Source organism: Schistocerca cancellata, chromosome 9 (assembly GCF_023864275.1).
Source record: "Schistocerca cancellata isolate TAMUIC-IGC-003103 chromosome 9, iqSchCanc2.1, whole genome shotgun sequence".
Taxonomy (NCBI): Eukaryota; Metazoa; Arthropoda; class Insecta; order Orthoptera; family Acrididae; genus Schistocerca; species Schistocerca cancellata.
Genome location: NC_064634.1, coordinates 23,105,759 through 23,117,917, shown reverse-complemented (window position 1 = coordinate 23,117,917; position 12,159 = coordinate 23,105,759). Strand labels below are relative to the sequence as shown.

General features: G+C 39.7%; 1 protein-coding gene across 2 annotated transcripts in view; it reads right to left on the bottom strand.

Annotated features, from left to right (window-relative positions):
* The window catches only part of LOC126100334 (pyridoxal kinase), a 118,660-nt gene that overhangs the window by 72,948 nt on the left and 33,553 nt on the right, over positions 1 to 12,159 (bottom strand). For both annotated transcript variants that reach the window (XR_007522150.1, XM_049910946.1), the window contains exon 4: positions 3,049 to 3,169. Coding sequence is in view for 1 of the 2 variants with exons in the window: in XM_049910946.1 (XP_049766903.1) it covers positions 3,049 to 3,169 (121 nt within the window). In the remaining variant the exon portion in view is untranslated. The remainder of the gene's footprint in view (positions 1 to 3,048; positions 3,170 to 12,159) is intronic.

The window sequence follows — 12,159 nt, the reverse complement described above, 5'->3', positions numbered from 1 at the left end:
TGTGGGGTGTCGTTGGGGGTAAATTCTGGGATAGGCCTGAGTATTTCAGAATGGACTGGAGATCGTGTTGGACTTCCGGGATGGGATCACTGTGGAAGAGCTTGTAGGTTGAGGAGTCAGACAGTTGCCAGAAGCCTTCTGTCAGGTTGTGATCCACCACAACAGTGGTTGAGCCTTTGTCTATGCAGGGAGGATTATTCAGTCAGTGTTTTTCTGAGGTGGTGTATGACTGTCCTCTCATCTGCTAAAAGGTTAGTGTTCTTAGCAAGGGACCTAGGGAAGGATGGTGAGGCCAAGTTACAGGTAAGGACTTCCTGGAAGGAGATCAGGGGTGGTTAGGTGGGAGAGCGGAAGGTACATGCACATGCGCATGTGCATGAGTGCGTACAATGTAGCTCGGAAAAAGGATTCATTCTGAAAGTTAGCATGTTTTCTTTCTTTTTTGTGCATGCTTGTTCATGACCCAATGCTTCTGATTTTTGGTGAGTAGTCCCTAATTATATCCCCTCGGTTGTAACATTCATGCCTGCAAAATCAAATTTGTCCTTCGCTCTGATTACAAATGGTCTTGTCTTTGTGGTTTAAAAAGGTATGTGCTTCTGATGATCAACCGATGAGATTAAAGGCTGGAGATCTGCAATCAATTAGACCTTACATGTTGTTGTTGTTGTTGTGGTCTTCAGTCCTGAGACTGGTTTGATGCAGCTCTCCGTGCTACTCTATCCTGTGCAAGCTTCTTCATCTCCCAGTACTTACTGCAACCTACATCCTTCTGAATCTGCTTAGTGTATTCATGTCTTGGTCTCCCTTTGTGATTTTTACCCTCCACGCTGCCCTCCAATACTAAACTGGTGATCCCTTGATGCCTCAGAACATGTCCTACCACCCGGTCCCTTCTTCTTGTCAAGTTGTGCCACAAACTCCTCTTCTCCCCAATTCTATTCAATACCTCCTCATTAGTTATGTGATCTACCCATCTAATCTTCAGCATTCTTTTGTAGCACCACATGTGTGTAGCAGACCTTACATACATGTAACAAAATTGGAACTCTCAATTGGTCATTAAAGGCTCTTTCCAAACCTCAGCACAATGGCTGGGATTGGGGCCTTTTGAAGGTTCCTTTCTTGCCTTCACAGTAAACAGAAACTAAGATCTTTGCCATAACATTACAGCCACGGACCATTCACCACATGTTGAAGACTCTGTGAAATAATAACAGAAAGGACTTTGGCTACTCCCCACTCGAACCCTGCCACTAAACCACTTTAGAGCTCTTTCCTTGTATTTGCACATCTGAAGCAAGCAGGTGAGTTTCTTGTCAAACACGAGATTGAGAAAAATCTGAAAATTACCTTTTTTATATCAGTTTCAGTTATCACGGTTTTCCTAGACTGGAATACACACAAAAATTTGAAAAATTGAATGTTCCTTTAGCATTTAGTGAAATTTTTAATAAGAAATTTATGAACTTAGGCTGTATAAGACGTAACTGAGTCCCATGTGAAGCACATGGTTCATTTGTGATACTTTCACTATTAGGCCTCTATAGTAAGAATGAGTCCACAATATTAACGATTACCAGGCAGTATCTCTTCACATATCTTTTACAGTCTTTTTTGAGGAGGCAATGTACTCATCTATGCAATAACAGGATAACAGTCAATCCCAGTTTGGATTTCAATACTCTACTGAGACAACTATGTATACAGTCACTAAAGGCATATAAAAGTTTTTAACTTCTGCAGTTTATTACAGGCATCTGATTGTGTCCGTCATAACATTCTATTTTTAGAAGTTACTGTTTTATGGATTACACATTTCAGCACATCCTTAGTTTATTCCTATTTAAGAAAGGGGCTGTTCAAGTACATCCTGGAAACTAGTACTTCAGCATATGATACATGTGATGTTCTCAAAAGCAGAGAAATTCTCAAGTAAAAATTTGTAGTTACTCGCTTAACTATTAAGGGCCAGCAGATAGGATACACATACAATTTTTATGGAATATTCTGTTGGCACTAGGAGGAACACAGACATATAAAAATTTTTAATGTGTGTGTGTGTGTGTGTGTGTGTGTGTGTGTGTGTGTGTGTGTGTAGCTTCTGTTCAATTGACACAGTACAAATTATAGCATTCACCAGGAAAAATACCTGTGGGATGTCAATTAACTATCTAATATTCTTATTCTTGTTTAATATTCTTATATATGTATTTACACAACAAATATTTCACTGATCCAAGATGTATCATCTTTGAAGATTAAATCATAACATAGAAGGAAGTGATCATATGTAAAATGTGCTTCTTGATTCGACTTTAATGTTATAGATGAAGTTTCTAGCAGTAACTGAATATTAATATCTATTTCTGGTGCTTGTGAAACAATGTTATTAGTTTGTAATTGCAGAATACTGTTTTTTTTAAGATTAATAGTTGTTGTGAAGCATTTTAAGTTTGCTGATTTATTGTTTTTTCTTTGTCTGGTATAGATGAGTTCACGACTTGGGTCATTACAGGACAGTAAAGATTTATAAAGTGCCCCCCCCCCCCCTTTTTTTTACTTATGTAGGATACAATGAGCTGAATTCTAAGCATTAAATTTAATAGCACACTTTATTTCTATTTTCTTATTATAACAGTGTTTGTTTGGAGATAACTTGGAGATTCCTGAAATTTTTTGAAGGCCCCCCACCTTCAGAGTTGATTTACAGCTTAGTGAGCCATACTTCTGTTAGCCACTTAATACTACATTTTCACTTTTAAATACCGGTAGTGTCCTTACATTCATGTGAGCTTCAATATTACACCTATTCATGTAAAGCAAACAAAATATTTTTGTTACATTTTTCTCCATAATCATTGAAGTCGCAGCCCGAACATGCGATAAAATGACCACAAATTTCAATATTGGAAGTAATGTCATGAAAATAGTGCTGAAAAAGAGCACACTTGAAAAAGGTACAAGTCCCATGTGGTGCTAAAAGGGAAGAGATGGACAATGCACTATTATTTATTTTTATGATTCACATTTTATAATGATACTCACTCAACTTCATACTGGTTTGGAGTGATGATATCAGCCAACGGCACAATTACATCACGATAAATAGGTAGCAGTTCTTCTGGAACGTACATTCGTCCATTGTCTCCCATTACTGGATCACACACTGTTGATATACAAATTAAGCAAATAAATTCAAGGGAGTTGAGGCATACACGAAACATTCGAGTTGGAAAAAACAATGAGAACATAAAGAACTTAATAATTTGATAGCCTCTTGCACATACAATACATAGTTACTATGAACAGTAAATATTTCATACAAAAGCCAATAAATGTTTTACAATATTATCAAGCTAAAGCCGTGCAAACATAACTGGTCATATTAAATGACAAAACTGTAGGATCTTCCTCTGGTATTTGAAACCCAAAACGAAGTCTCAGCTAATGATAAACATCTCAGTTTCCAGCTGGATGGCGGTGTTGTAATGTGTAGAGTAGTAGTGTACTGTAAAAACGTCACTGTTGTTACAGATGTAGATAAGTACTTTCTTTGAAATATACTTCTGTATTCTTTTTAATACATGGTCCAGTCACATTAATGTGAGCACCTGTCAAAATCTTTGAATAACAACTTACCACAGCACAGACATGCAGGAAGATAGTTAATGAGGCTCTAGAAGGTACTGACAGGAATGTGGAGCCATGCTGACTCCAGTGCTGTGGCTAGCTGTGCAGGGTTTCAGGGTTGAGGGCAAATGGCACAAACAGCCCAATCAACATAGTTCCATGTATTCTCTATTGATTTTAAATCCTAGAGATTGTTGGCCAGGGAAGTAGGGCAAACTCATGACAGAAAGATTACTAATTTATATCTAAAAGTTCATCAATTGATTAGAAGGAGTTGTCACTAAGAGATTCTTTTAATTTGTTTTTAAATGTTGGTTGGCTGTCTGTCAGACTTCTGAAGCTATTCAGTAAGTGACCAAGGATTTTGTGGCAGCATAATTCACCCCTTTCTGTGCCAAAGCTAGATTCCACCCAAAGTAGTGAAGATCAGCCTTTCTTCTAGTGCTGAAACTATGTACATTGCCATTGATTTTGAATTTGGGTGGGTTGTTAATAACAAATTTCATAAGTGAATATGTTGCAAAGCTCCTGTGAACATCCCTAGTTCCGTAAATAAATGACTGCAAGATGATATTGGATGGGCTCCAGCTATAATTCTGGTTATATGCCTTTGTGCAATGAATACTGTTTTCCTTTATGATGAATTACCCACAATATGTTGCCATATGGAAGCAGTAATTGAAAGTAGGTATAGTAAGCTAATTTACTTATATGTTTATCACAAAAATTTGCAATAACCCTGACACCTGTTGCATGGGTTCTGAGGCAATGCTTAGTTTGTACAGGTGGCTGTCGGAGGTGGTGAAGACTGCCCGTAGGGTACAAGCAGAGCTCCCAGAGTTGACCAGGGTCCTTTGGTTTGGAGCAAAGTGGGGGGTCGTCCCATCCAAAGGCTTCGTCGACTCTGTGACAGTCATGGCTGCAGATTTCTGGAACTGCGTTACTGTGTGGGGATTTGGAGTACTCCTCTTGATAGGTCAAGGATGCTCTACACAATGGAAGCAGCTACTTGGGTAGCAGAGCACTTGTGAAGTGCACATGAGGGTTTCTTAGGCTAGGCAGTAGTTTGAGGTGCTCTGATGAACACTTGCCAGTCAGCTCAAAGCAAGGGAAGGCAAACAGCGTTCAGAATAGACACTTCATCTGTCACAATTTTATCACTAAACTGTTGAAGTATTTGTAATTAAGTTCCCGAATGTACTACCTCCCGGAAAGTTCTCACACTCAAATTATTTTTGGGACTGAGCGCTGCCTGAAATCTGAAGTGGAAAGCTCCAAGATATTTAGTGACCCATGGAATATATATCAGAAAGATAGATTAGAGGCTAAAAGAAGGGGAGCTTTCATTGCAGTTGACAAAAATATTGTCTCTATTTAGGTCAAAGCTGAGTGTGACACTGAAATCATCTGGTCGCATATAACAGGTGTAGGTGAAACTAAGTTAATTGTTGGATGTTTTTATCGGCCACCCAATTTTGCTGTGACAGTTCTGGAGTCGTTCAGAGAAAGTCTATGGTCAATAGCACGTAAATACTCAGATCATGCAATGCTAGTTGGAGGCCTAGTACAGACTGGGACATCAACCGATTCATTGTGTTTTCTGAAAATTGCGATGAGCAGCTAGCTTGCCAGCCCGCATGCAATGGAAATATCTTAGATGTTGAAGTTAGAAACAGACTGGACCTTATCGACAATATCATTATAGAAATGGGGATTAGCAATCATGATGTCATTATAGCAACTATTATTATGAAAGTTAGTAAATCAGTCAAGAAGCCTAGGAGAATGTTTCTGCTTGATAGAGCAGATAAGCAGTTATTGATATCTTACTTAGACAGTAAACTGGCATCACTTTGTCCAGTAAGATGGATGTAGAGGAATTCTGGGCAAAGTTTAAGAAGATTGTAAATTGTGGACTGGAGATTACATGCCTAGTAAGTGGATAAAGAATGGAAAAGATCCATCATGGTTTAATAATGAAATTTGTAAGATGCTGAGGAAGCAGAGGCTGTTGCAGTCTAGGTTTAAAAGAGGAAGCACAAACGATGATGAGCAAAGGTTAGCAGAGATTTGTGCATCTCTGAAAAGATCCATGCGCGAAGCATACAACAACTACTACCGTCACACCTTAGCGGAAGATCTGGCAGAGAACCCAAGAAAATTCTGGTCATATGTAAAATTGTTGAGTGGGTCTAAGGCTTCCATTCAGTTCATTGTTGACCAGTCTGGTGTGGCAGCTGAAGACAGCAAAATGAAAGCCGAAGTTTTAAATTTCACATTCAAGAAGTCGTTCATGCAGGAGAACCATACAAACATGCCATCATTTGAACATCAGACAGCCTTCCAATTGGACAACATAGAAATAAGCATACCTGGCATAGAGAAGCAACTTAAAGATTCGAAAACAAATAAATTATCAGGTCCAGTTGGTATCCCAGTTCGATTTTACAAAGCATCTACAGCATTGGCCCCTTACCTAGCCTGCATTTATTATGAATCACTCCCCCACCACAAAGTCCTGAGCAACTGGAAAAAGCGCACGCAACTCCAGTATATAAGAAAGGTAAAAAACGGACCCACAAAATTACAGACCAACATCCCTAACTTCTGTTTGCTGCAGAATCCTTGATCACATTCTCAGTTCAAATATAATAAACTTTCCAGCTATGTCCACAAATCAGCATCGTTTTAGAAAGATCACTCACAAAAAACTCAGTTTGCCCTTTTTTCAAATGCTATAATGAGAACCAAATTTCTAGATTTCCAGAAAGCAGCTGACATGGTGACGCATTGCGGGCTGTTAACGGAGGCATGAGCACATGGAATAAGTTCACAAATATGCGAGTGTCTTGAAGAGTTCTTAAATAATAGAATCCAGTATGTTGTCCTCAATGGCAAGTGTCCATCAGAGACAAGGATCGAATCAGCAGTGCCCCAGGGAAGTGTGGTAAGACTGTTGTTGTTCTCTACATATGTCTGCTTGTGTCTGTATATGTGCCGATGGATATGTGTGTGTATGCGCGCGAGTGTATACCTGTCCCTTTCCCCCCTAAGGTAAGTCTTTCCACTCCCGGGATTGGAATGACTCCTGACCCTGTCCCTTAAAACCTACATCCTTTCATCTTTCCCTCTCCTTCCCTCTTTCCTGACGAAGCAACTGTGGGTTGCGAAAGCTTGAAATCTCTGTGTTTTTTATTGTCTCCTATCAACATACCAATGCTTTCGTTTAGTTACAGCTTCTTTGTTTTCAGATATATTTTTCCCACGTGGAATGTTTCCCTCTATTATATACATAAATGATTTGGCGGACTAGGTGGGCAGCAGTCTGCAGTTGTTTGCTGATGATGCCATGATGTATGACAAGGTGTCCAAGTTGAGTGACTGTAGGAAGATACAAGATGACTTAGACAAAATTTCCAGTTGGTGTGATGGTTGGCAGCTAGCCCTAAATGTGGAAAAATCTAAGTTAATGCAGATGAGTACGAAGAACAAACCTGTAATGTTCAGATACAGTATTATGAGTGACTAGCTTGACACAGTCAAGTTGTTTAAATATCTGGGCGTAACATTGCAAAGCAATATGAAGTGGAACGAGCATGTCAAAACTGTGGTAGGGAAGGCAAATGGTTGACTTCAGTGTATTAGGAGAATTTTAGGAAGGAGTGGTTCACCTGTGAAGCAGACCGTATATAGGATGCTGGTGCAACCTATCCTTGAGTACTGCTCAAGTGTTTGGGATCCGTACCAGGTCAGATTGAAGGAAGACATCGAAGCAATTCATAAGAGGGCTGCTAGATTTATTAATGGTAGGTTCAGACAAAACTTAAGTGTTACAGAGACGCTTTGTGAACAGAAAAGGGAATCCCTGGAGGGAAGACTGTATTCTTTCCAAGACACACTACTGAGAAAATTATTGGAATTGGCATTTGAAGCTAACTGCCAAACTATTTTGCTCCTGCAAACATACATCACATGTAAGAACCACAAAGATAAGATATGAGTAATTAGGACTCACATGGAGGTGCACAGACTGTCACTCTATTTGCGAGTAGAACAGGAGGGGAAATGACAAGTAGAGGTACAGGTTACCCTCTGCCAAGCACCTTACAGTGGCTTGCAGAGTATTGATGTAAATGTAGACAGCATTATTAGCTGAACTCAAATGTTTCAACACATCATCAGTGTGTTTCTTCCAATTCAATCTCTCATCAATGCACACACCCAAATATTTGGCATATTCTGCCTTAGCTATAGACTCCTGTTCAAACTCTATATTTATTAATGGTGTTGTGCTATTTACTGTACAGAGTTGTATATACTGCAGAGAACTATTTAGTAATTTCTGACAGACATGATTTATAATTTCCTCACCTAATTCTTGGTTTATGTTTGTGATTACTATATTTGTATCATTAACAAAAAGAACTACCTTCACTTTTTTGTGACTATAAAGTGGCAAATAAGGGATCCAAGATTGAACATCGTGGGCCACAGCTATTGATACCTCTCCAGTTTGAGGAATCTGCTGATTTTTGAGCATTATGTGAACTGTTTATTTCAACCTTCTGTACTCTTCCAGTTAAATATGAATGAAGCCACTTGTGCACTGTCCCTCTCATACCACAACACTTAAGCTTACTTAAGCTTATCTAGCTGAATTGCACGATTTACACAATCAAAAGCCTTTGAGGGTTCACAGAAAATCCCAGCCGGTGATGTTCACTTATTAAGAGCATTTAAAAAAAAGCAAGTATAACTACCACTGTTCTAATTATCAGCAATCTTTTTTTATTCAGTCATCTCCAGCAGAGTTTCCTGATGCACTCACCCTATCATTTTCATCTATCTTTTCCATTTTTGTAATGCCTATACTATTTATAAAAACTCAATTCTGCCTTACCTCTTTCCCTTTCCTTCGTCACCCAGTTTTCTCCAGTGTACAGAACTGGTACACAATATGGTTGTGCATCACCTTCATGCTATTATTGGGGATGCCTATGTTTCATTTAATTCCTCTCACACTTTTCATTAATTTATTACTGCTGTTAGTTGCAGAACTTTATAAATCAGAATATTATCTGTGTGTGTGTGTGTGTGTGTGTGTGTGTGTGTGTGTGTGTGTGTGTGTGTGTGTGTGTTTTCCCACTTTCTTTTGTTTTTGTGTGTGTCTGCCTTGCCGTAACTGGTCTCTACTCCTGAAGTATTTACATTTGACCAGAACTTTCCTATAAAACTGTTATGCCGACGTATTTGTATGATTTTCTTGGTTCCAACTGACATTGTATTCATATGAAATTACTACTCTTTATTTCACAAAGAGTACAATTTTATATTTCCATACATTCAAAACAAGTTTCCAATCTTAGCACTACTCTGAAATCTTATCGAGCTCCATCTGGGTATTTGTGAAGCTTTATTCAAATAGTACTTCATTATGCAGTTGACAACTGCAACATCTGCAAAAGTCTGAGGTTACTATTAACATTATCTGCCAGGTTATTAATATATAACAAGGGCGGCAGGGGTTCCAATACATTTCTCTGGAACATACCTGAAGTTACTTCTACTGCTGTAAATCACTGTCAGTCCAAGATAACGTGCTATGTCTCCTAATCAAGAAATCATCAATGAAGTCACAAATTTCATTTTATGCCATGTGTGATTGTACCTTTCTTTGTAATCATTGGTGTGACACTACATTAAATACTTTTCAGAAGTCAAGAAATATTGCATCCATCTGACTGCCTTGACCCAAGGTTTTCAGGGTGTCACATGAGATGCAGATGTAGGTAGATGTAAAGAAGAGCATGTGTTAGGGTTCATGACCGAAGTTTTTGGTATTCATGCTGGTTAGCATGGAGAAGGTAATTCTGTTCAATACATGTTTCTAATGGTATCATGGTTAAGGATTCTCTTTTATTATTATTTATTTTTACTGTTCATCCAAAAGTTTTAAGTGCTTCTCTCTTCAGTTTTAAGTGCTTCTCTCTTCAGTTTTAAGTGCTTCTCTCTTCAGTTTTAAGTGCTTCTCTCTTCAGTTTTAAGTGCTTCTCTCTTCAGTTTTAAGTGGATCTGGATTTGGATAAATTCTATAACAGCCTCACAAGGATTCCACTGGGTACTGGAGCCTTATTTAATTTTAGTGATTCAGTGTTTCTCAGTGCCACTGGCACTTGTATTTCTATTATGCATCTTTACAATTGTGTGAGAATTAAATGGGGGCAATACTTCTGTATCTTCCTTTGTAAAAGATCATGTGAAAACGGAGGTCAGAATTTCTGCTTTTGATTAGCTGCATTTGATTTCCATTCGTAAGTAATCCATGATTGTCCAGACATTCACTTTGGTGCCACTGACAGCCTTTACATTTTACCATAATCTCTCCGGGTTTTGTGAGAGATCCTTCGGTAAGAAGGCTTCATGCATTGCTCTTTTGACAGTCAAACATGTTCCATTCAGCTTGTCTCTCCCTAGAGCTTTTATGTTTTGTTTCAGAGCTATTATGCAGTAATCAATGTTTCTTTATCAGTTTACTTACAGCAACTGTATGCCATGGAGGGTCACTCCTATCATAAACTGTTTTACTAGGTACATATCCATACTATTATTCCCCGAATAATATTCCAGGTGGACATTAAAAATTGTTTAAGTTCTTCCCTGGCAATGCCAGAGGCAGAGCAGAATGGAATCAACAGTCAACCAGAAGGCCAGCCAGAGAGAAATGCCGATGGAGTAAAAGCAATCACAGGTGCTACTGAAACACAGGGATGGGCTGAATGCTCAAAGCAATATTTAAAAAATGACATCATGGTGATAGAGGGATAGTGTCATAATGGCCATTGTGCAAAAGTCACAAGAAAGCTCAGATTGAACACAAGAGTAACTAATCAGTTATTGACATAGCAGAAAAGAGCTATAAAAGATGAAGTTGTGACATCCTGAAGTAAGCAAGAGTGCTGATGAACTCAGAAAACTGGGGTACCTTTAGGTCATCCCTGCAGAAGGATGTCTCTAGCATCCCCTGACAGGTACACAGACCTTGACTTGCATAGCTTAGTTCTCAGTTTTAATTTAGTGTAGCAACTACCTGGTACTGAGGTGGGATGTTTGATGCTCCATCCAGTCTACTGAGATGACTACGATCTAAAATGCCATCATCTACTAGATCTGACAGACTCTGCTGCCAAGAACTTTTTCTGATGGGAAGAGTTTGGTACCTTCTAACTCTAGTATCAGTCCTTGGCTAGCTGATAAACTACCATCATTCCAGGAGAGTGCAGTCCTTGCTGCCCCCAACTGGCAGCTTCAAGAATACTCCAGTGTTGCAGGCTGGACTCTCACAGAGAGGCAACGATTTAGCTCTCCATGACTACGGCCACCTTGCCCGGAACTGCTGGCCATCTTGCCACAGCACCGTCTATGACATCAACAAAGACACACTCGTAACCCAATGACTGTGCTGCTGGCCACTGAGGCAGTGCAGGCAGTACTGTCCTTGCTGCAACTAGCTAGCTGTGAAGTAACACGATGCTGAGTGTGCATATCCCTCACCACAGCGACTGAAACCGTGAGCTGCACTAGTGTCAGGGCGTACCAGCATGGACGGTGCCCTTTCTGCCCATTGAAGTGCTGGCAGTCACAAAGAAAGACACTACTGCTCTAACTACCCATCCCACTGTCGCAGAGGTTTTTTTCCCACGGCACGAGCCTTGGCACTTTTTTCCTTCTGTTCTTCAAATCGCTACTCTCAGTCGTGTTTCGTCCACTATCTATCACCTGATGGGCCGTATTAATGCGTAGTCTTCCCCAGACGCACGGATGACATCACAGCCCAGCATCCTGTGATCCACTTACTAGACAACACACATGTTGACGGAGGTGACAGTAGAACTTTTGGTTTGGTCACCACGTTGGTGCGGGCGTGGAGGGGCCCCATCTCTACAAAGAAAGACAACCATGTACTTCTAATCAGTAAATGTGTACTTTGATAATAATGTCTCATTAGTGCCTTTGGGCATTTGACAGATCCCCATGTGACACTATCCTGACGAAAGTCGAGGCCACAGTCCTGCTCCTCTATAATACAGTGCTTGGTCAACTACTCTTTGAAACTTGAGTTACAGTTCCTCTACATGCTCCTGCCTAGACATAAATGTTTTTAGTTCTTTCAGATATGACACAACTGCCTCTTTATACAGCTTACTGCAGATGTAAATCCTTCGAATTGTTTTACTTGCTCATTCTACTTTACTAATCATTATTCCTACTACTGCCTCATGGACACTGGTACAAGTTTCAATTCATACACCTTCGAAGGCTCTGAGCACTATGGGACTTAACTTCTGAGGTCATCAGTCTCCTCGAACTTAGAACCACGAAGACCTAGCTAACCTAAGGACATCACACACATCCATGCCCGAGGCAGGATTCGAACCTGCGACCATAGCGGTCACCTTCAAAGGAATCAGGTCTATTGTCTTCCCATGCCCACCACTAAATGATACTGTAATTTTCACAAATGGTCAT